This window comes from Scatophagus argus, chromosome 10 (assembly GCF_020382885.2).
Source record: "Scatophagus argus isolate fScaArg1 chromosome 10, fScaArg1.pri, whole genome shotgun sequence".
NCBI lineage: Eukaryota > Metazoa > Chordata > Actinopteri > Scatophagidae > Scatophagus > Scatophagus argus.
Genome location: NC_058502.1, coordinates 14596459 through 14620914, shown reverse-complemented (window position 1 = coordinate 14620914; position 24456 = coordinate 14596459). Strand labels below are relative to the sequence as shown.

The 24456-nt window shown below is 41.3% G+C and overlaps 2 protein-coding genes across 4 annotated transcripts; one reads left to right on the top strand and one right to left on the bottom strand.

Annotated features, from left to right (window-relative positions):
• Positions 1 to 1284: 1284 nt before the first annotated feature.
• On the top strand, positions 1285 to 9723 carry msh6 (mutS homolog 6 (E. coli)). The gene is made up of 10 exons (XM_046401408.1): positions 1285 to 1722; positions 2479 to 2684; positions 2802 to 2974; positions 3173 to 5738; positions 6289 to 6572; positions 6744 to 6861; positions 6948 to 7037; positions 7164 to 7318; positions 8090 to 8289; positions 8401 to 9723. Exons 1-10 carry the CDS (start codon positions 1460 to 1462, stop codon positions 8480 to 8482), a joined length of 4137 nt encoding a protein of 1378 aa, XP_046257364.1. The 5' UTR covers positions 1285 to 1459; the 3' UTR covers positions 8483 to 9723.
• Positions 9724 to 10152: 429 nt separating this feature from the next.
• On the bottom strand, positions 10153 to 21464 carry fbxo11a (F-box protein 11a). 3 transcript variants are annotated; one of them, XM_046401411.1, is made up of 22 exons: positions 21078 to 21464; positions 18593 to 18717; positions 18392 to 18473; positions 16668 to 16812; positions 16072 to 16201; positions 15344 to 15427; positions 15123 to 15255; positions 14935 to 15041; positions 14682 to 14793; positions 14295 to 14401; positions 14000 to 14137; positions 13465 to 13682; positions 13157 to 13337; positions 12915 to 13037; positions 12582 to 12667; positions 12283 to 12359; positions 11950 to 12093; positions 11610 to 11720; positions 11353 to 11460; positions 11127 to 11235; positions 10938 to 11036; positions 10153 to 10409 (listed from the first exon to the last, which is right to left on the bottom strand). In XM_046401411.1, the coding sequence occupies exons 1-22, from the start codon at positions 21169 to 21171 to the stop codon at positions 10280 to 10282; spliced, it is 2643 nt and encodes an 880-aa protein (XP_046257367.1). In that variant the 5' UTR covers positions 21172 to 21464; the 3' UTR covers positions 10153 to 10279. The 3 variants fall into 3 exon arrangements, with proteins under 3 accessions (XP_046257367.1, XP_046257368.1, XP_046257366.1); XM_046401412.1 differs by lacking the exon at positions 21078 to 21464 and adding an exon at positions 19665 to 21041; XM_046401410.1 differs by lacking the exon at positions 21078 to 21464 and adding an exon at positions 19665 to 19766 and having other exon boundaries at positions 16668 to 16809.
• Positions 21465 to 24456: the final 2992 nt, after the last annotated feature.

Here is a 24456-nt window from a genome sequence, read left to right as displayed (position 1 = left end):
GCAGAGAGAAACTACCTCGCAAAACCCAAGAAGCCATGCACAATGACGCCACGATAACTTAGTTCAGATTTACTCATTGGTTAGTGATGACAAATTTTGTCTCGCTAAATTAAACCAGCTCCTAAATAGCAACTGCTGCGTAAGGTCTCACGATTCTGTCTTAATTAAATGCTTTCTATCACCCACACAACATATGCAAAAGTCTTAAGTGGGTGGATGTTTGGTTGTTTTGAATATATAAGGCCTCCCTTTTCTGGTGTTCATGGCATTATTTCTTTATATAGTATTTGTTTACTCATTAATTTAACTGTAACATAAATGTATGTGATAAGGCTCTGTATGTTTGCCGGGAGCATTATCAGGCACACTGTAATATTTCAGCTGAAATGTGGTGTGCAGTGCTGACTCATGCTTTACTGTTTGCACGCTGCTCATACTGTTTGCGTTTAAGACAAGTTAAAATGTATGTTGTATTCTCATTGTCATTTGTTAAAATTAAGGTAACTGGGTGAATAAAACATTCGGATCAGTTTTGTGTCAAATATTAAATTAAGCAACGTTGCAAAGGAATTTCAATATTTGTGCTGCTGTACCAGAGTTGAATTGTAGGAACTTGTATGTTCTGATAGAAGCTACTGCTCATGAAGCCTGTGGTATTCTACTGCACTCTGCTGGTGCATTATGACCAGTACAGATTATAGAGCCAATGTGTCATGCCTCATACACCAACTGATTAATCTACCCATAGAGAAGACACTCATTTTCTGCATCATCAATTTGCTTCTGTCTTTTACACTTTTATTCATTTGTGAAAAAAAAATATTTTAGAAAAGGCTGACCAACTCTGCCACACAAGAATTACTTTATAGTATTCAGAGTAAAAAGAGCATCCAGATTATGTTATTTATCCCCCTATTTTTTTCGTGAATATTGCATATGTGCACTGCAATGATGAATACAGTTTTTCAAAAATGAATCTGTGTGCTGTTACTGCTATGTTTGTCAAACACAAAGATCACATGGGTTAATTATTTAACTTTATTTTGTTTCATTTATTACGGCAATTTTTAAAATATGTGACACTTAAAATAGCTTGTTCAGTGTATGTATTGCTCTTTTGCCTTTAAGCACAATGCCGTTTTTATGTACCTTCGGTAGCGGAAGTGACATTGAGAGGGAAAAGAAGAGTAAAGAAGGAGTTTCCTGAGGCGATGTTTTCCTGAGCGCCAAAGGAAGTCGTGTTGACAACATGTGACTTCCGTGTTATAGTGTTCTCGCTTCCCATTGGACGAGGCTTGTGTCCACGCCCACGACACTCCATACTTGTCTTTCCCGCGAACGACAGTCCCTCGCGGGTTGACGCTGTTTAGCTGTGTGCTAGGTATTGCATGGACGCCTAGGACACTGCCGTTAAGATTATCTCTCAAGTACGGCGAAAACAGCTTTGAAACTCGCACACATGGCGAAGCAAAGCTCACTTTTCAATTTTTTTACCAAGTCTCCGCCGCCGGTCTCCAAGGCGAAGCCGAGTCCTTCTCCAACCGAAGCAGACCTCCCTTCCTCCGTGGAGAAGTCTAATTCCTCTCCGAAAGAGCAAGCTAAACAAGCACACCAACACAAGACAACCAAGACCAACAACATTAAGCCGAAAAGTAACTCCAAGCCTGCCAAAGCGGGATTCGGCAAACTATTTGGCGACAAGGCCCCAACAACCAAACAGAGGTGAGTCAGTCATGATAATGTTGGGGCAAGTTTATTTGTTGGAAACACGTCGCACACGTTTTTTATTTCTGCTTTACAATGTCTGCAAGCCCTCCAAAAGTCGCATTTGGTTGATGGGGAAATAAATCTAAGTTACTCGGCTCATGAAAACCTGCGGGCTGTCTTGCAACAACGTCTTTCGTTTTCATTTACCGGATAAACTTAAATATAAATTGGACCTGCTTTTGATCAAGCATGACATTTGCACTCCTGCAAGACGCTGTTGTGTACGATGTTTTCCCTCGGTCGCTGCTAACTTAACAACGTGGGGGGAAAAAAATGTTAAGAATAACATGAGAAAAGGCCATAAGATAATTTCATTGTGGTCTGTGATGGAAACAGCAATAATGCAGGAGTCCAAGTGGCAAGGAAACGACACTCAGCAAAATCTATACATGCGTTTCTGTCCTCAAAATGACACCCATCCAAAAAATAACACATAGGTTAGTCATATGTTCAGAAGGCTCTAGCTGGTTAACTTTTAAATGAAGTGTACTCCAGATTGAGAAGTATTCAAAACTACATCACCTTCTCAGAGCTGCAGTATTTTGTCAGTTTGACACAATCTGATCTTAGATGTCAGTGGCTAGCTGCAGTAAACTGAAGACTGTTCAAAGCAATACCAGTAATAAAAGCTGCTAATTATTCTACACACGTGATGACCCTATAAATTGACTCAAAATGAGACGCCTTGAATGTTTCTTCTTCTTCCTTCAGTGACTCCACATGCACATTTAATGCTGGTGCCCTCGTGTGGGCAAAACTGGAGGGACACCCCTGGTGGCCATGCATGGTGGTACCCCAGCCTCTGAGTGGACAGCAGATGAGGGGCAGTGGGCGGAACCAACGCATACATGTCCATTTCTTTGATGAGCCACCTACTAGAGGATGGGTCAGCACTAAATATGTCAGAGAGTACCAAGGTTGGCTGCACTTAGTCACGTAATGATCTTAGAGCTGTGACTATAATGTGATTTGTCCAACGTGACCATATGTGCTACATCTGAATGACAGGTCATGTAATTTGTACTGTTTTGCAGGCTCTAACAGCAGCGATGCTAAAATGGGAGGTGTGTTCTTCAGTGGGAAACCTGTAATCCGTCGTGCAATGGAGCTCGCTGATAAAGTTATGAGTGACAGCCCCAAGAAAAGATTAAAGATGCGTCTTTGTATGGATGCCTCTGATGATGAAGATGACGATGAAGAAATGGAGGTGATATTGTCATTCTATTTGATGTATGGCAACACTTGTGGACATAAACGTGTGCACTTTACAGGCAATATAACAATGCTGTTCTAATGCTCCTTTTCAGCAGTTGTAATTGTAATGCTGTGTGTGTGTGTTTAATGTAACCAGGCTAGTAACAACATTTTTACCTGTCCTTCCTCCTTCATCTTTTCTTCCTCCCAGCTTGACAAGCCAACTCTGAGTGATGAAGAAACCAGTGATGAGGATGTCCAGAAAAATGAGACGGTGAAGTCGCCCAAGGTCAGTCGGCATTCATCACGTGCTTCAGCAGAAAAGGGGAATAAGGCCAAGCGCCGTCGCATAATTGTAGCCTCAGACAGTGATGGATCAGATGAAGAATTCAAACCAGAACAAGCTGCGTCCAGCAGTGAGGATGAGGAGGAAGAAGGGACAGTGAGCAGTGAAGAGGAGAGCACACAGGAGTCCGAAGCAGACAGCCCCGTCAAGCCTGTAAAGCGCAAACGACCCTCAGAAAAGCCTGCTCCTACAAAAGCCAAGATACTTACTACCCCATCCAGTGCACCAAAACGAGCTCCAGCAGCTGTTTCAGTCAACACAAAGTCCCGTTTGTCAGCCTTTTCTGCCCCTGACAACTTTGAGAGCCAGACAGATGGATCGGGCAGCGGTGGAGGTACCACAATTTGGGACCACGAAAAGTTGGAGTGGTTGCAGGATGGCAGAAGGAAGGACAGCAGAAGGCGGCGTCAGATGGAGGACAACTACGATCCTACAACCCTGTATGTACCAGAAGACTTTCTAAACAGAAACACTCCTGGTATGCGTCGGTGGTGGCAGCTCAAATCTGAGATGTTTGATACAGTCATTTTCTACAAGGTGGGGAAGTTTTATGAGCTCTACCACATGGACGCTGTGATAGGAGTCAGTGAGATGGGACTGACTTTTATGAAGGGGACCTGGGCACACTCAGGCTTTCCAGAGATTGGCTTTGGACGTTTCTCAGACGTACTGGTCCAGAAGGGCTACAAGGTGGCTCGTGTGGAGCAGACAGAGACCCCGGAGATGATGGAAGCACGCTGTAAGACCATGGCCAAGCCCACAAAGTTTGACCGTGTGGTGAGAAGAGAGGTGTGCCGGATTATCACACGTGGTACCCAAACATATAGCGTGTTGGACGGCGCTCCCTCTGAGACTCAGAGCAAGTTCCTGCTGAGTTTAAAGGAAAAGGCTGAAGAGGAAAGCTCCGGGCGTTGCCGCACATATGGAGTCTGCTTTGTAGATACCTCTGTGGGTTTTTTCCATGTGGGTCAGTTTCCAGACGATCGGCACTGCTCACGCCTGCGCACTCTGATAGCACACTTTCCCCCTGCTGAAGTGCTCTTTGAAAGGGGGAACCCATCCGTTGAAACACGCAAAATACTCAGGGCCTCTCTGTCCTCTGCTCTGCAGGAAGGACTTAATGCCAGCACACAGTTCTGGGATCCTCAGAAGACTCTTAAAACCCTATCAGAGGAAGATTATTTTAGAGAGAGTGGTGGTGAGGATCAGGGGACAGGGAACAAATTTCTTCCCGCTCTTCTAAGAGAGATGACTTCTGAGAGCGATTCACTGTGCCTTACTCCTAAAGAAGGCTATGAGCTGGCACTGTCAGCACTGGGTGGATGTATTTTCTACCTGAAGAAATGCCTGGTTGACAAAGAGCTGCTCTCTCTGGCCAACTTTGAAAAATATGTCCCTGTTGATGTTGAGATGGAGAAAGCTGCTGGACCCGGCAGTTTTTTTGCCAAGACTCGTCAGCGGATGGTGCTTGATGGAGTGACACTAGCAAACTTGGAAATCTTTCAGAATGGGTCAGGAGGAACAGAAGGGACACTGCTGGAGCGCTTGGACACCTGCTCTACCCCGTTTGGAAAGAGGCTGCTGAAGCAGTGGGTCTGTGCTCCCTTGTGTAACCCCACATCCATTAAGGACCGACTGGATGCAGTAGAGGACCTGATGGGAGCTCAGGCCCAGGCTACTGAGGTTTCAGACCTTCTAAAGAAGCTCCCAGATTTGGAGCGTCTTCTGAGTAAGATCCACAGCATTGGCACTCCCCTGAAGGGCCAGGATCACCCTGACAGCAGAGCAGTTCTCTATGAGGAGGTCACCTACAGCAAGCGCAAGATTGCAGACTTCCTCTCAGCACTGGAAGGCTTCAAAATTATGCAAGAGATCATTTCTGTCCTCGCTCCAGTTTCAGGCGAATGTCAATCCACATTGCTTCGCCAAGTTGTCAGTCTGAAAAGTGAAAAGGACGGGCTCTTTCCTGACCTCTCTGCTGAACTCCGGCGCTGGGAGACAGCCTTTGACCATCAGAAAGCGCGCACTACAGGTGTCATAACCCCTAAGGCTGGGTTTGACCCAGAGTACGACCAGGCTCTGACTGGTATCAAGAACTGTGAACGAGAGCTGCAGGATTACCTGGACCGACAGAAGAAGAGACTTGGCTGTAAAAGCATGGCCTACTGGGGAACTGGGCGAAACCGCTACCAGATGGAGGTTCCTGACAGTGTCTCGGAGAGGAATATTCCTGAGGAGTACGAGGTGAAGTCCACAAAGAAAGGCTGGAAGCGTTACGTGACAAAGGAGACCGAGCGGCTGTTCTCAGAGCTGCAGGGATTTGAGGAGAAGAGAGATGCTGCCCTGAAAGACTGCATGAGGAGGCTCTTCTACAACTTTGACAAGAACTACAAAGAGTGGAAGACCAGTGTGGAGTGCATGGCAGTGCTGGGTAATTTCATGCCCTTTATTCTTCTTAATCTGCATTCTTATTTACGGTGTACATCAGTCAAATTTGTCAAGTGATGACAGAAGTAGAAAATGAGTTTACTTTTCAGGTGCCTGCTATGAATACATTTCCTGCAGATGTTGCCAGTGTGCCTCTCTAATGTGTATTAGATGACGATTGCATAGTGAGTGCTTGCTAAAAGTCTTGCTGTTCAGTAACTATTCATTTAAAACTCTGCTGAGCTGACAGTAATTAATTTGTTTTTCAGTCGTATTGGAAATGTTTGCTGGTGTTTTCTCCTGAAAGAAGGAGATAATTGCATAGTTTATTACTGATCTGTAGTGTAGTAACGTAATTGGCTTATAATGTGCTTTTCTACCAGTGGGCCTTACCTCAGTCATAGGTTTATTTAATTCGTTTGAACTGAGCTAAGCTACAAAATCATCCAGTAAAATAACAAGAAAGCGGGTAGAAAGTTGTCATTTTTAAAGGATGCTTGGTTGAGTAAGCATCATTTTACTTTTATTGCTAATGAATTGTCAATGATTTTTAGATGTGCTGCTGGCCATGTCACGCTACAGTCAGGGTGGAGACGGACCGATGGCCAGGCCAGAGGTGGTGCTCCCTGAGGGTGATGACCAGGTGGCACCCTTCCTTGCCCTCACCGGATCCCGCCACCCTTGCGTCACCAAGACCTTTTTTGGCGACGACTTCATCCCAAATGACATCCACATTGGCTGCCCTGGCAGCAGTGACGGTGATGAAGGGAAAGGTGATGCGTCCTGTGTCCTTGTCACAGGGCCAAACATGGGTGGAAAATCTACTCTCATGAGACAGGTGTGTCATTTATAGATAGATTTTGATCTCACTAACGTGTTATTGTTTTCTCCATGTGTACAAGCACAAAAACGGGCAGACTTGAAATTATTATAATTTGACATCCATGCAGACAGTCACAGGTTTGCATGCACTCTCATATTGATATACTGTGCTGCTCTTTTTGTTCAGTGTGGACTTGTGATCATCCTAGCCCAGCTGGGTTGCTATGTTCCTGCTGAGAGCCTGCGCTTCACGCCAGTCGACAGGGTCTTCACTCGGCTGGGAGCCTCGGATCGTATTATGGCTGGTAACATCATGAGCTGCTCTAATGTAACACATAAAAGTCTGGAGTTGCCTCTTCCAAGCTTGCATTATCCATTATGTCTTCTCTAGGAGAAAGTACCTTTTTCGTGGAGCTCAGTGAGACTGCCAGCATCCTGCACCATGCCACTAAACACTCCCTTGTGCTCCTGGATGAATTAGGCAAGTTTGTTGTTGCTTATTAGGGTTTATTCATAGTAACCGTGAACAGCAGAGGCATTAATCTTGTCAGGAAGTGGTTTGTTCTGGTTGTGGAGTTGTAACCATTCAGTTGTGAACTGTTTGCAGGAAGGGGCACGGCCACATATGACGGCACAGCAATTGCCAGTGCTGTTGTGAAGGAACTTGCTGAGAAGATCTGCTGTCGCACACTCTTCTCTACACATTACCACTCACTGGTGGAGGACTATGCCAACAACCATGCTGTGCGGTTGGGCCACATGGTGAGCACAGCATTGCAGAACATGCACCAAACAGGCAAACACTAGCAGAGTGTCAGAATATTAACATATAAAAAGCTGCGACTCATTTTCATTTTGGCAACAGTCTTCTGAATTGTATTTTATTATTGCATCCTGTCTGTCTTACTATATTGGTTTCTTATTCATTACAACCCTCATTGGTATTCAGTCGTATACAGTTTGTTTCTTACAGTCTGTTATCTGATAGTAAAACCTTTGGCACAGGAAATTAACTTTTGAGGTCATATTTCTGGGTTCATACAGAGCCTGGGAGGTATTGGTTATAATTTTCTTAGTTATTTGTATTCCCAACATAATAGTTTGTGTTGAAATCATTCCCTCTTAACTGTATTGGAATGTAAATAGTGGAAAAAGATCAATGCAATGACACATTGAACTTTAGATCATGCGGATGTTTTAGGGTTAGGTCTCGACAACACAGCTGCATAGCAGGTGCCATCGTTGTGGGTGCCCCTCTAGCCACAACCTGCAACTGAACTTTCTGTGCTCAGTGAGTGATGCCAGTAATTTAAGGTTGAGTAATTTTGTGTACAATGTCAAAAAAAAACAACCTAGTTACATGGAGATTATTCATTATGTACACAAATGAATAACATCAGCCTTGTGCTCAAAGGGTATTCTGTAATCTCACCTCCGTTGCTCATATAATTTACAGTGCAGCATTTTTGTGCATTGTTAATCATGTGTAGTGCCCAGGTATTATGTGTAGTGTCACTGCTGTGTCCCTTTCAGGCGTGCATGGTGGAGAATGAATGCGAGGATCCAAGTCAAGAGACAATCACATTCCTCTACAAGTTCATCACTGGTGCTTGTCCAAAGAGTTACGGCTTCAATGCTGCTCGACTCGCCAGCCTGCCGGAGGAAGTCATCCAGTCAGGCCACAGGAAGGCCAGAGAGTTTGAGAAAAGCACCATCAGCCTAAGGCTCTTCAAGTATGTATTAACAAGCAAGGATTAACATATTATGTAGCTACTGCACTGACTTCCAAAGCAAGGATTTGAGTCTTGATTTTTTTTTTCCACTCCTTTTCTCTCCTCTTGCAGGAAGCTCTGCCAGTTTGCTGAGGATACAACGCTGGGCAACACACACTTTGCTTCACTTGTTCAGATGCTCAATAACGTGTAGTTTGTATACATGCTTTGATTCTGCTGAGGTTTTGTTTTCAGTTTTCTTGAAAAAAAAAAAAAAAAAAAAAACTACTGTAAGGGCAACACACAATTTGCTTCATTTGTTTAGATGCTCAGTAACCTGTAGTTTGTATACATGCTTTGATCCTGCAGAGGATTTGTTTTCAGTTTTTCTTGAAATAAACACTACTGTAATGATCTAATAAAGTTTATTTTTAAAAAAATGACAATGTTTCATCTAGGAAATTAAACCCTTTTAATTCACGCTAGCGCCTACATAACGGTTATTGAATACTTCACAATATATTAAGTCTAGATGTTATGATACATGCATACATTTCAGTCTGTATGAGAACCCACAATCACCAGTACACATGAATGGGGAAGAACAGGGGAAGGGAAATGAAACCATATAGTGCTGTATATAGATACTTGTCTCAGCTTCAGTAGAGTAAAAGCATTTTAAATTCTCCAGCAACTTTGACAAAGAAGGGAAAACACATTAAGATAAGCTGTGCTTTCACAAGACTTTTTTTTTTTTTTTGGACTAACTCCAAAGTAAAAATGATGTCCATCCTCTAAAGGAAGTTGTGTATCTCAAGAACCCAGGAAGTAACATATGTGCCCACTATTTAAAAAGAAGACAAGCACATTTATTGTAATACTGGGCAAGATGTATATAGATTAATCTACTTGACTGATAAATCAGTGACAATTTGTCAATGTAGAGCCATTCAAATGTCCTAAACAACAAACAAAAAACAAAATTTTATATTGTAAGAGGCTGGGTCTTAATTAGAATATCAACTCTTTCTGCAAATTGGTTCTTGCGTGACAGGCCAATACAAACAGAAAATCTGCATAAAAATTGGGGGCGATATCACAGCTGCTCTGCTCCCTTGCAAAGACAAACATTAAAGATGCTATTCCTAAAAGAAAGCGCAATGCTAGTCTTGTGAAAGCACATTTCAGCATCCATTTTTCTGTATTGCAAATGTAAAGGAGTCAACGTTGCTGGAGAAAGTGTTTAGTGTTTTCCTCTCTTTTCTCTGATCTCTTTCACAGAAAGAAGTTAGATACTGCGACATGTAGAATTACAGCAATTCTAGGGTATAATAACCAAAGAAATTTAACACATTTAATAAAATAAAGACATTCAAGTACAGTAAGATTTTTGCATGAAAATACAAAACTACACAAAAAGCATTAAAATCAAATCTCAACAGTTGTCTCGAGGGGGAAAAAAAAAAAACTCGAAGTGCTAGGTCATTTTTCCCGTACATATCATACGAGCACGTCTGTTGCCCAGTGATGGAAGCATTGTTGAATTTGGGGCCTTTGGCCTTTGGAGCCTCCTCATGAGAAAAATTGTGCCTCTTCTGACTGAGCGTCAGTCCACGATGGGTCTGTACATGACTGCAGTATCTTGTTCTTAAAAGTAGACGAGCCTCAGTGGCTTTTTGTCCGTCTCACCGGTTTCATTGGACCAAACGAACACACCCACTAACCCTGAGTGAGCTGCTCCTCTGCTCTGTTCCACTGATGTCATCTTTTTTTTTCTTTTTTTGTCAAATAACTGAAGAAAACATGAGGCATCCATAATCAGACCTTTCTTGCCCCTAAATGTCTCCTTTTAGCATATTCATGTCCAAGTCTTTTTTTTTTTTCAGTCACCGTATATGCTCTGACAAAGTGAATCTGTGTTTTAGTTTAGAGACTTTCTCCGCCACCGCACAACTTAAAGTGTCTTACGTCCCTTACTGACTGAAGCGCAAAAGGACCTCGGGTCTCGAGCTCAGTTGTGCTGCAGTGTATTGGACTCTATAGGAGGAGCTGAGTCATACAGTGTGTCTGTGTCGTGAGTCGGCTCTCCGGCTAACGTGCAGGGGTTTGACAACGTGCCTGCGCCACAGTCACAGAAAAATCTGCAGATGAGAGGAGAAAAAAAAAAATTATGTTCACGTACAAAGATGAAAGCGCATTAGGATTGATATTCTGTATAGTCCGTGACCATCAGAAACAATTACAGTGTTCAGTACTGTGTCTAAAGACGCCACACAACGTGGCAAAGACCCATCAAAAGACCCATGTTGTCTCAAGCCCAAGATTTTGTAATTTCATTTTATCTGCTGGATTTTTGGGTTTTTATCTGGATGTAATTTGTGGTGTTTCAAAATATGAACGTGTGTACCATACGCGCTGCTGTGTCGTGTTGATGAAACCGTGAAAACATTCAAAGGTGGCACGGAGTGACAGTGAATGTGAGAGGAGGAAAAGGTTAGCAGTGAAGTTGTCAAGTTGGCAGTAAATCTAAAAGTTAAACAGATTAGATTTTGAACATTAATGTAGCAACAAGCCATTTGCTATTTAAAGAAAAAGTGGAGTAAAGCCATCTTAAATGACGTCACACTTCCTTTCAGTAGTTTCAAGCAATAACGGTCAATAAGACTGACCTATCGTGTCTGATGAACTCCACATCATGTCCTTGGTGACACTTCTTGATGCAGTTCACACAGATGGCATTGCGGTCTGTTGTGTTACACGTGTGACACCTGCAGGAATCCAGATTGTTAACACACTGTGAAACAGGCCGACAGCTGAGGACATTCTAGTCACCTTCATTGCGAGTAAACGTAAATTACCTGTAAAAATCGTGCATTGGGTAGCTGGTGTAACTTGAAATCTTGTACAGGCACTGACCTCTGCTCACAGCCTTTTCAATGGCATCTTGATTGTTCATGATTTTATTATCTGGAGAAAGGATAGCAGGAATTGATTATCTATAGGTCACTTCCATTTTGGTCTGATAATATTAATGGGCAATTCAGGGTTCATCAAGAAAATACATCAAAATCATTGTGAGAGTACCTTTCATTGTAACATTGACACCAGATGCAAGAAACAATCCCCCAAAACGATTGTTGAAGATCTGATTGCCCTCCAGAGTCGCTGTGGCATGATTGGTGATCTCAATACCTTGTTTTTAAAAAAACAAACCAGAAAACAACCCAATTACAGAACTTGTATTTCCCATTACCAAGGCACACTGTACCTCATTAAGAATGTTACATATTTATAAAGACGTTTAAATGCAGGATTATAGCCTGTGTGCAGGTGAGACCCACCTGCAGCAAAGCCGTCAAATATCCTGTTTTTCCGCAGAACGGGATGGCTGTTCGTGCTAATGAGGACTCCTGCTTGGGCATTTCTGAAGATGTCGTTTTCTTCTAACAAACCTGAAAGAAGCAAACAGACAGTCAAACCCACAAACTGTCGATGAGACATGTAAACTGAACTGGACAAAAGGCTTGGCGATACAAGGCACCTATCTGAAATCATCTGTAAGGGTTAAGTCAAGCTTAAAACAATGTAAGACTGCGTTTTTGTAGATCATAAACATAAACTGACTGATTGTAAACATAACATTTGTTTACAAGTATCCCACATTTTCATACAATAAATTACCTCTTCCTCCATTGAATATACAGATGCCGCCGTCTCGCCCATCATGGATCTTATTCCTCCTCAGGGTGGGGTTGCTGTCCGTCTTGATCCACACTCCTGCCATGGCGTTGTCAAAGATCTCATTGTCCTCGATGAAGCCTAAGCCTGAAAAACACATATTCATGTTTCATTATTAGGGCAGCTGGGAAAAAATGTTGTCACATTGATCAAATGGCATATTAGCACTAACTCTGTCAGGTGTCAACAAGTAAACTGATTTCCCTCTTGGGGGGAAAAAGGCAATCTGGACTCTGTAGAAAAAAATAAAACAGAAAAGGCTTTTGAGCTTCTCACCTGAGTTGTAAACCAAAATGCCTCCATTCTGGCCTCCCCAGATCTTGTTCCGCCTGATCTTAGGATTGCTCCCAGTCCTGTCAAAAAGGGACATACAAGGGACGGTTGAGCCACTGCTTCACTAATGCCATGTCATAACCATCTTAACATCAGAACAACAAACTCAAGTCCGACTTTACTGGGGTCGCGTATGTCTTGATTCATTCATCCAAACTTTCACAAAACAGACACAAATCTTGTGTCACTGTCATAAAGCCATTTAGGTGAATACTTTCATATTATTTTCATTTTCCACACACCTAATTTGAACTCCAGAGTACATGTGATTGTAGATATCATTGTCTTCCAACACACCGTGGCCGTTGTCATAGAAGTAGACCCCAACCTGTTTAAATGACAGTGAAAATATATTAGCTCTCATTTATTCCTTGAATTAAAATGGATTTTATTAAACAGATATTATATGGCAGAGATACATACAGAGGATCACAGCTGATGTTTGTAAATTAGAGGACAGTAAGCCAGTCTGACATTGCAATTTGCGATCACATATGCCAGTTTAACTACATCACACAACAGAATCATGTTTGTCTCTTTACATTTAATTCTTAGAAACCAGCCTGTAACCTCACCTGCTTCCCGCTGTGTATTCTGTTCCTCCTCAGTACTGGCGTACTGCCTGTTGTCACCCACACTCCCGCCAGTGTGTTGCTGTACACCTCGTTCTCCTCTATGACACCCTGTCCTTTTTCATGCTGTGTGGCACAAAATACATCATCACTATGTTTCCAAATTAGAGCTTAAGAAAGTTGAGGAAGTGAAAATACGATGGTGAAGTAAAACTATCATTGTAAATAAATAAATAAACATTTACCACATATATGCCGCCGTGCTGGCCATCATGGATCTTGTTGTGTCTGACAATGGGGCAGCTGTTCGTCCTGATCTGGATTCCTGCCAGGGCGTTACCGTAGATGTCGTTTCCTTCAATGAGGCCTCGGCCATCACCAAAAATATAAACGCCACCTTGGTTGCCATTAAAAATGGCATTGCCCCTGTATTTCAACAAAACAACAAATTTCAGGACACGATACAGCTTTGCACGAACAAGGGTCCAATGTCATATATGTTATATGATACTTTCAAATCAGTATTTGCCCTTGACAGCCAGGCCACACTGACCTAATTGTTGGGTCACTGTTCGATGTGATCCACACCCCCGCAAAGTTGTTTGCATAGATCTTGTTTTCAATGAACTGTCCACGGCCCTTTTCATGCACATAGATGCCCCCCGTCTGACCATGATGGATCTCGCAACGAACCACTGTTGGATTGGCGTATGCCTTCACCTCAAAGCCGGCTATACGGTTCCTGTGGATGTTACAGCTCTCAAAGTAACCCTGAAACAGATACAGAAATACAAAATTGCCATTAAGCCCTGTTAAAATGCTTCAGTCAATGAGCAGCAAGAACAAATAGGGAATTTGTGTAACCGACACTTCAACTGCATTACACACTAATAATTATACTAAAATGAGAGCATCATAGCATTGTAGTGCCAATGCAGCACTCCTAATTACACTGAGGCCCAAGCAATTTTTAAAAAAAAATGCTCACTTCTTCTCATAACATTGAAGACAAATGAATGCAGCTGTCATTTGAACAATCAGCGGTTTGTTTTTTAAAACACACCAAACACCATGAAGTTGTAGCTCACCATGCCATGGTCAAATGTAAAAACGCCCACGTCTCTGCCATGGTGGATGTGATTACGTCTGATGATTGGGTTGCCATGGTTCTTCACCCAGATGCCAGCCAGAGCGTTGTTTGAGATCTCATTGTCTTCATATATTCCCTGAACAATGAATAAGTACAAGGCTTTCAACATTTTCATGTCTACTTCACAATTTAAGATGTTTTTCAGGAGACCTACTGTCCAAATAATACAGATTCTAACATTTGTCTTTAAGTTTTAAAGCAACACTTAAACATGAGAGAAAGGTGTGTATTACCTGTGCATGGTCAGTGATGTAAAGACCAACATTTTCACAGTCACTAATGTTGCAGTGCTTGATTGTGGGACAAGCTCCCTGGCCACTGACACAGACAGCTGACCCCACTGAAACAAGGACAGAAATGTATTAGTTCAACAATATCCAAAATACGCAACAAAGAAAATCTCTCCTCTGTCATGGAAAACCCTCATTTCAGCTCAAACATATTACATCCCAGCATCTAGGTATACCGCTTAAAATACAGCAGTGATTCCCATCCTTTTTAGTTCAATTTTCTTCTTCTTTCCCATCCCATTTATCATCTTGCAACCGGTCAGATTTATCTTGTGAACCCCTAAAAAGGTTGGGAACCAATGAAGTAGGACAAAGGCACAGTACAATTACCTGTGCACGTGCTGCGTATGATGCAGTGGTCGATGATGGGGCTGCAGTTGACTGTAATCTCCAAGCAGTGGTGTGCATTGTGGTGCTGGGCGGATTTATCATCGGGATTGAACTGCAGCAGGGACAAAAACAACAGTTGCTTTCACCCACTCAGACTGAGTGTGCATATGAGCCATTTAGGCCATTAAAAAAAGATGCACTGTACATATGTCCTATATAAACCCACACAAAAATAGAGAGAATGTAGTCTCACCCTAATGGTCATGTATCCAACATAAGCATCTTCTGAGCCTTCCATGAATACAAATGTAGAGTCTCTGGTATTCTCGATGATGACTTTTTCTGCTACTTTTCCAGGAGCTACAACATAATCAGTGAGCCTCATTTAGACAGGAGACTAAACAAATGCATCATGAAAGTGTAATCGCACTTCAGACATACCAGCTCCGATCATTGTGATCGGCGACTCAATGTAGATCCACTCGTCTGTGTAAATACCAGAGTGCACGAAAATCAGGCCGTCAAAATGAGGCTCCTGACCTCCTCCAAGGGCATCCTCAATGGTGTCATAGTACTGGAGAACACATCACAAGTCAGGGGAATGAGTGAAGTATTTAAGTTTAAGGGAAAAAAAAAAACAATGTTGGAAACGGTTCACTTACAAACATGTTATCTCTCCCTTTGTATCTTGCAGGATTACTGTAGAAGTGTTCCGCAAATCCTGGCTTAACATGTGCTCCTTTGTACTGTCAAAACAATATTCCCAGATTATTCACACACTTAAGAGCGGAATAAGTCATAATGAAAAAACTGAGACAGCAAAGACAGTGAAATGGCATTACATTCCCCACAAGATGGGGGGTGGGACATCACAGAAAACAATCCTAAAGGTCAATATATCACACAGGAATATAATTTAAACACAGTTCTGTTCTACGGCCTGCATACTGAATCATTATGGCCTGTGGTGTTGCCCTTTTACATGACATTAGCTGTCTGTACGCTGGAGGATTTAAAGTGGCACAGAAGCAACTTTGGACAGCACAAATATTGATGTATACATTAAAATAAGGCAGAGAGGGTCTAGTTTATTTCTCCTCAACAAAGTTGATCATATACTGTATCATAATATGCTATATGTAGAAGCATACAGCAGACTAATAATGCCGCCATCCACATACTAGTTTTCAAAATACTTTAAGGATGTTTTAGCAAAAACGTGACTATCAAGGTGTATGTATTTTTTGGACAGTTGAATAAAGTGTCAATGCCACAACACACACAAAAGTCACGGTAGCAGTAGTGCAGTGTTCTAACAGCTGCATGTCTTACTTGCTTCATAGTAACAATCAAATGAATCAGTAAGTTAAGCCCTCAGGAGGTTCCATACCAGCTGCTGAAAACTTTCTTTCCAAGGGTTTGGCTGTTCATACTCTTCTGGGTTTATCTGGTAGAACTTCCCTGCCTCGGGGTGCATCATGGGTCGCGTGTATTCAAAAACTTCCATGTACAGCCTCTTCCTGAAATAAGAAAAGACCACTACAATTAACACCATCCTCATCTCATCATCTTGCACATTAGACTGCAGGAAAATCTCATTGTTGGTGATGTTACAAACTTAATTAACTTGAAATGAACCTGCACCATGACTGAGGCAGCTCTCAGTTTATACAAGTGAAATTACCATGGTGGGCTACTTTGCTTTAGCTGTCCATCCGTAATGTTTTTGGAATGTCTGTATCATGGTGGTTTCACACAACAGCCTGCATTTGGAATTAGAACTACAGAAACAATTTAGGACAAGAGCCCAAAGGACAATATAAGTGATTTTTGATTTAATATGCTGTGAGATCCGAGAATTGTTTTCTTTGCAATAACGGCAGATAAAAAGCAAATTTCTTTCTTGTTTCTTCACAATTAACAAAATTTTCACATCTGCCACCATTTCACATCAAATATAGAAAAAAAACACTATCAAGGGCTTACCAGAGGATGGGGTCATTGGCCAACTCACTGAAGCGCTTGCACACACACGCTGCACGACACAAGTCCTGCTCCAACAGGTACGAGAAGATCTTTAGCACCACCTCGTCTGGAAGCTTCTCCTGCAAGTACTGCTCTGCTGGAGCTGCTGGAAGGAGTTGATTGTGGACTGACTTTTAAACAGTTAAAAATAACAGGAAGTAGACAACAGCAGCCATAAAACCAAATTTAAATCAGGATCATGTGAGAAACCAAAAATCACTCAAGTGATAAGAGAGCAAATTTCTGCAGAAGTCTTGAACTCTCCTTTCAAATATTAAAAAACACTTACTCTGAATTGCCCTGACACTGACCTATAGCACTGCCTACCATCCAATATTGATGTTAACACCTTCAAAGGCCCTCAAAGTCAACACTCAGTCGGTTTAATTCCAAAAAAGTTTGTACATTTACTTCCATTTGTTCAGCTACCTAAAAGAGAATCATTTAGTGTTTTACTCCTGACTCCAGTGTATTTTTGGGGTGAGGTATTTGAGATACTTGTTTATCAATACAGTTTCAAGCGTTATCATTGTTATTTTTATCTATCATCTATTAGGTTAATTCATTTAAGAAGCAATACTTATTCACATTACTACTTTTATATTATTTCCTCTCTCTTTCAGGGATCACCTGCTGCTACACTCCTTCCTCACAACGGCTGGGTGCCGGCTGTGCAGGCTGGATGGAGGACTATAGTGTGGCTTTAACGGAGAGCCAAGCATAGAGACCCAGAACTAGTATTTTGTTGCTAGACCAACAGATCCAATTGCAAGATGTTAAAGCTAAATGATACATAGTTTCACCAATGTTCACGATGTACACATTTGTAATGGTTACACTGCAAAAGATGCAGTATAATTAGGTAAATTCGACTGACCATATATAAATATATACCTATCATGGACTTAAATCATCTACAATAAGAGAAGATAAATTATAAAGAAAAATGTCAGACTTGCTATTTAGAAGAAATTTTGGTTTTAAATCAGATCACGCGGAGCTACTGTGAGCACAACACAAGGCAATGTCATCGTTTACTTTGACACCACAAAACCAGAATCAGATGCCATCTAACGGGGCAAGCATCTATTTCGGACGTTTTGGCTAGAGCCGCACTCTTATGAGAAAGACTCCAAATGCCACAAATAACAGACTCCATAGTTTCAACTATGTGAAACTCATGGTGCTCCTTCATGTCATTACTAAAGAGGGTTAAAAGAGATGATCTAAACTCTCGACAAGAGTTTGATATCACTGCACATCTACTTTTCCTAGACTGGCATTCCAAAACTTGAAATCAAGTGAAAGGTAGGCCTGAATTAGAGGAAATAAAAGTGTCATATTGAACTCACAAAAAACAATTGATAACTGGCCTTGTTTCTCTAAAACTTGTTTTTTAGATGCTTGAGAAACAAACCCTCTCAGCATGCCAAGTATGAAGGTTAAACTTCAGCTAAAACAACATGATTAATGTTGATTAATGATAATTAACATGACAGACTAACTGTATATTTTGCCTTCATTCAGTATAGCTTTCATTCTACTTTAAAAAAAAGTAACTGATCCATAACCCTACCCATTTACACCCACAATTACTCCTTATCATCTAGGGGAAACACAAAAATGAACACATCTTTATGGAAGATACACATCCAGTCATAACTCAATAACATGTTCCCAATTACCTGGTAAATCTTGACATTTTCCTGACACTCTAGGGCGTTTAGGTCGGTGTCCAAAGTTTTCTGTGGTTGAAGTGGAAGCACCCTATCAATTAAAAAAAAAAAAAACATCAATGGAGACAAACATTTAAACATTAACTACAATGGATTGTTAACATCAAATCATCCTAAAGGAGATCTTCTGAGAATTCCTGGTGAACATACCTCCATGTTTGTCTTTGTCGGACACACTGTTCTCTTGGGTAGAGACTTTCTTCTAAGTTGGTAGGGACTATTCTGAGCTCCTGGACCGGATTCTTCTGCAACCATATCTGCAGGAACGTCCTCATCTGCAAATTGTGAAAGACATAAAAACCGATTAACTGAAATGCTATCAATTAAACCTGTCCACAATATAGTGATGTTCAACAGAAGGAAATAAAAGGGAAATGTTTTTATATGTCATCAAACACATAGTAATGACGTAACATTTGAAATACTCTTACTAAAGGCATAATATGCAGCAACTGTCAGTTGCTGTTTGTAAACACACCTTTAAGCAATTCTGGAAAAATATCATTGATTGTTGATTCTCATTCCCAGGTTGTCAAACTGTCACCAACCAAACCAGCCAAATCAACAATCTATGACGACCTGGGAATGATGCTCACAATCAGCTATCATTCTCCACAATTGCTCACACCCAGAAACGTTCCAAACACAGCATAATAATAAGAAAAATGCACAAAGAGGGCACAGTCTCTGCACATACAGACACACTTCTAGCAGGTCATACATGAATGAAAGGGATTATTTTTGTAAAGGTCTGTACATTATTTTGCAACTGGATATTCCTGAGTTGTAACTCAATTGTAAGCACTTGGACTAAATTATACAGAGCGGGTATTCACTTGTTGTCCTGTGCAATGTAATCTTCTCTGCTGTGGTGCTATGAAGCATGTAGAGCTTAATCGTAATAATGGATCTTAACTTGTCAGGTTTCAGATCTTTGGTAATTTGAGCTTTCATTACAAACAGTAGAATTGTCAGTAGCAAGGAATGCACTGAAACAACACATTACCAGGAACAGTTGGCTAAATTACATATTATCTAAAGAGTATTTAACACATAGGTCACACAGCAAAATCCAGAGAATACAGAAACAGGTTTGTTCATTACCTGCTCCATATGCTACAAATTAATTACAGATCCTATCAAGAGGGGATTCAATCAACAGAAAAACAATACAATCATCAACACTGAGCTAAACCAGACATCTATTTGTAAGGCTACTCACCATGGCATGATGAGTTGATAGCTACCCCAGATGGGAGATGCAAACTCCCTGCTTGTTGCTCTGGTTGCAAGGATGACTCCCCGGCTACTAGGCCAGTAACCACTACAAACAGTGTTTGTGTATCTAACTGAGCAAGTTAAAGCAACTTCTCTGTAATTGCAAATTGAAAAGAAAAAATTTATGGGATTCCTACCTTACTCGACTAAAACATTAATTCCACAGCAAATATACACTTTATGATGTGAAAAGGGCAAAGGTACTGTTGTTGATCTGTTACAAACCACATTACCATTTATTTATTTAATGTCACCTTAAAATGACAACTGAATTTTGATCTGGACAGAGAGAAATTGGCACCATGACAGGTCAATAGGGAATAAATTAATTGAGAAGGGGGAGAAGCACTCAAGAAAATTGATACTTCATTCGGATGAGCGTGGCAGTTCATTTCCCACTCAATACTTTTTGTTAACATAATCACATTAGTTGTTATATGTTAACGAGAAACAAACGTTAAGAGTTACCCCTCTGCTGCGGACTGCCAATCAGCTGATGCTGTGAGCTCCAAAACATCGCAACATGTAACAAATCCCCCAAACAACGTTGAATCCGATTCAACATCCAACCATTATTATTAGTAATAAGTGTCCTCCAGATCGACTGGGTCTCTATCAGCCATGGCAACTATGATTGAAGAGCACCTCCTGCTAATGTTTACTTTGAAAAATTGCCGTCAATATTCGCTTACGCTACATCGTATGCTGTCACACAGCTGCAAAAAAAACCAACAAAAAAAACAAAACATAATTTGATTGGCTTAACCGTGACGTTATTACATTAGATTAACGTATTATGCATTCACATTTTAACACTGCAGACGCAATGAAGGCTTGGGCTTTTTGAAAACGCCAGGATGCAGATAGGCAGCCCATCATGCTAATAATAACAGCTAGCACATGCTAGGATCAATTAGCATGCTGTGACAACTGGCGAAACCACTTTGTGTACCCTTCCCTGCGTTTCTCACCCACGAATAAAACAAACCGTAGCCTACTGCTTGTGGACTTCACCACGTACATAATGTTAGCTGACAAAATACAACAGCGATGTGAGGTCAGACAAGCACAAGAAAGGCCGACTCGGGGCAAAAATGAAGCAAAACAAAGCGCGGCCTGAATGCTAGCTACAAACACAAAAGCCCCGGAGTTTCCTGATTGCACAGCAATGAGTTGACACTGCTCTTAGCTTCCCACTATTTCATCGCCACAACCTATGTTATACTAATACACGCAATCCATATGAACATAAGTAGTGCATAAGTCACTCAAATCATATAGTTAGGGCAATTCAACCGAAAAGCTAGCTGCTTGACAGGCAGTTCAGCAATGCTACGGCTAGGTTAGCTAGCATTACCTCTTTCCTGGTGGTTTCTCTCCGGCTGCACCGGGCGCGGCCTCGAGACTCGCCTAGGTCTTCTGCTAACGTTACTTGCTCTGACGGAGTTCATTTGGGGTGTTGTTGATCTTGAGGAAATGTCGAAGCCTTCACAGCAGAAGAGGCGACTCGAAGCACTTCATCTATGTCTTTTTCTTCAGCATTGCATGATCTGCCATCTTTAGCCGTGGTTCTTGGAAAAACGTATCGCTGTGTTATTCCCGTTCTCCTGCACTGGCGTTACGTCTTGCCCCGTTCCACTGAAGCAGGAGGAGCCATAACAGAAAGGCACAGTCCGTCAGGCCTCAGTCACATCACATGGGAGGACCTCTCGCCGTCACGTTGCCTTCCCAGTTCAAGGCGGTCTACTCAACAGAGGTTGCTTTCACTCCCCGAGCTCAACTATTCAAGCATCATGGGGTAATGTGCTTTCCCTCCCAGTGGCACTCTATCTGTCATTTACATTTCAAAGCTAAATACAATCCTTATAGGTGTAGGTAAGTTGTCTTGCTCAAGGGCACGTTGGCAGCCTCTTACTTGTAGAGGAAGAACACGCACTTTATCCCACAAGTTTATCTTTAAAACTAACAGACTGCCATTAATTTGTTACTGAGGCACCCAACATATTTTTTAATGCTATGACAAAGTAGGCTGCCACAGATAAGTAATTTTGAACAGATTTTTATATTTCTGATTGTATCTAAGATTTGTAGGACAGCTTGATTTTTCCATTATTTGCTCAATTGTAATGTGATGAAGCACTGATCTTTGAGTACAGATGATTCAATCAGTGGCTAGAAAAGCTGTCCTTAGCTCTTGGTAGGAAACCATACAAGGTAACTGAAAAATGCTTGACCTCTAAAAAAAGGCAAGTAAGAATATATTTTTTCCACTGGGATCAGTGAAATTTCTCATGATTATTACTATGCAAACTTTGTGGGCTGTGAAGTGATGAAGAGAGAGCTTAGCTACAAACCAAAGCTTCACTCAGATTGCATACTGCAGTGACTCAGAGAATGAGAGTGTATAAATAAGTGATCAAGATGGGATTCAACAGTGTGGCCACATCTGTGTTTAGAACTCATAAGCAGCCAGAAAACAGATGCTTGATCATTTTTATATTAAGCAGATCAGTCAAAGGATACTGCTTTCATTTTTTCTGCCGTGCTTCACATTTTAAGATATTTGGTTGCAGTTCCCAGTACACAACATGATAATGTTGTATCCTGTTCCAAATACGGTCTATGACAGGGTAGAATCCATTAATACCTACAAGGGCTGTTAACGTCTGAACACCAGCTTACATCACTGTACTTATCTTGTCCTTAATAGCTTAAGCTTGTGGGCCATTTTTAAGGCCTTTGAAAATAATAAAAGTTATTGGAATTTTTTTCTCTCATAATATTACTGTAGCGGCAATACAGTGGTTCAGTGGTTAGGGATGGTGCCTCAGGGCAAGAGGGTTCCAGGTTCAAATCCCGGTCTTCTGGCTTCCTCTCAAAATCCCCAAAGCATGCACATTAGGTTAATTGGCTACTCTACATTGCCCCTAGGTGTGCATGTGTGAGCGTGTGTGGTTGTTTGTCTTGTGATTGACTGGCGACCAGTCCAGGGTGTAACCCGCCTCTCGTCTGTAGTCAGCTCCAGGCCCCCCCACAACCCTGATGGGTAAGCAGTATAGAAAATGGATGGAAATTTCTATAGTAAGTTTGTAAGTAAGTATCCATATCTGAAATAGTAAGTAAGTTTTACTTTATCTACCTCAGACAGTTTCACTAAATGACTTTACAACGCTGTTTGTCTGGAGGTCAGCGAGCTACATGGCAAAATCCGATAAACATGATTTATTTCTCAGTGTTACAGACAGTACATGTATTTGATTAATTTGATGCAGCTTTGGCTTATGCTTCATGAAAATGAATTCCTTGTTAGTAAGTTAATCTGGCTGAACACATGCTAGAGTGTAAAGAAAGTAAATAAGAGAATAGTACTATATTCAAAAGAACCACGGCTAGCAGCACGTTTTAAAGTTCTATAGCTGAAAACTGTTAAAACATAACATAACATAATCCTAACAAATAAGGATTACAAAATCTGGTATTTTGTCTGAAGGTGGTGCTCTTCAGCACAAACATGAGAACACTAAACGGCTTCTCTCGTGTATCTCACATTTAATTTTACATCACATTCTACAGCATGAGAATTTATTCTGCTATGTGATGTGGTATTTATTGTTAATCTTTTTGTTTTTGTTCTTAAGCTTTTATTTTATTTTTTTGTCAGTCTCCTCAGTTAGCTGAATAAAGGAGACAGCTGGTGTTTTTGTGAATTACTTTCTTGCGCAGTAGCCTGGTTGTCCACTAGATGTCTCCTCATGTCTAACTCTGAGCATTCGCTGCATGCTGTGTGTAAGATGAGTGTCACATGATACTTTACCTCTGTGGTCCATGTCTTTGTGTCTCCACTGTCTAAATGATGCTTTGCTTTGCTCATTTTTCTTCCCACATACATCCTGAGCTGTCACTCTAGACAGTCATTGCAAACTGTAATTTCTTTTCAGGCACCTTGCCCCAGGATGCTGCATGACAGTGATGTTGTTTGTCATACTTACAGTGTCAAATTGCAAAATGCACTGAGGAATGATCTCCTGTCTGATTGACTCAGTCTTTTTACACTACACACCATTGTAATTATGTAAATATGTGCTTGTATGATATCAATATGTGCCTGTGATGACGACATGTAAATTAATTATCATATTTTTTGGCTGGTCTAAATGAACAGTTCCCTTGACATTTACTACCTACAACAAATGAGTCACCCAGAGCTGCAACAGTACCCTATAGCTGCCTTTAGGTGGCAGCGTCCTCACAACTGATGCAAAATTTTTACTTTAATTTATATTTTTTCTTTCAACATTGGTTTGCTTTCATAATGTTCTGTTTTATATCTGCAGTCAACCTCACGCCTATCGGCATGACCATCTATGATCTATGTGGTCACTGACCCATCTGTGAGCTGGTCTGTCTGTCTGATGAGGTTAATGATGACTGACCTCAACCAAGAGTCTTGTGTCAGACAGCATATTGTACAAAACTCTTAGCCAACCTTAGTGCTTGAAGGAGCTCTCATCGTAGTTTATGTCTGGCATCATTTATTTTTAAATCTGCTTATCCATCATTTAGTCAATCCATTTCTGAATGAACTTGTTTTGTCAGAGGTTATGTAAATTTCTTCTGTGCTTGTTGTCCTCTGATACAATCACTATACTCACTGTTGCCATGGCCAGAAGTACCATTTTTCTTACACAATCTCCATTCATGTATGTCCTTTTATACTTTAGTTTGTCATACTGAGT

What these genes read in the sequence shown, in the direction of transcription:
- msh6 (XM_046401408.1), top strand. Translation starts at nt 1,460, where the DNA reads ATGGCGAAGCAAAGCTCACTTTTCAATTTTTTTACCAAGTCTCCGCCG. An exon ending in CTCGGATCGTATTATGGCTG is followed by an intron (nt 6,862 to 6,947) that starts GTAACATCATGA and finishes TGTCTTCTCTAG; the next exon opens with GAGAAAGTACCTTTTTCGTG. An exon ending in CTGTGCGGTTGGGCCACATG is followed by an intron (nt 7,319 to 8,089) that starts GTGAGCACAGCA and finishes TGTCCCTTTCAG; the next exon opens with GCGTGCATGGTGGAGAATGA.
- fbxo11a (XM_046401411.1), bottom strand. Translation starts at nt 21,171, where the DNA reads ATGAACTCCGTCAGAGCAAGTAACGTTAGCAGAAGACCTAGGCGAGTC. An exon ending in TACTCTGGAGTTCAAATTAG is followed by an intron (nt 12,360 to 12,581) that starts GTGTGTGGAAAA and finishes CCTTTTTGACAG; the next exon opens with GACTGGGAGCAATCCTAAGA. An exon ending in CATTTTGGTTTACAACTCAG is followed by an intron (nt 12,094 to 12,282) that starts GTGAGAAGCTCA and finishes TGTGTTTTTCAG; the next exon opens with GCTTAGGCTTCATCGAGGAC.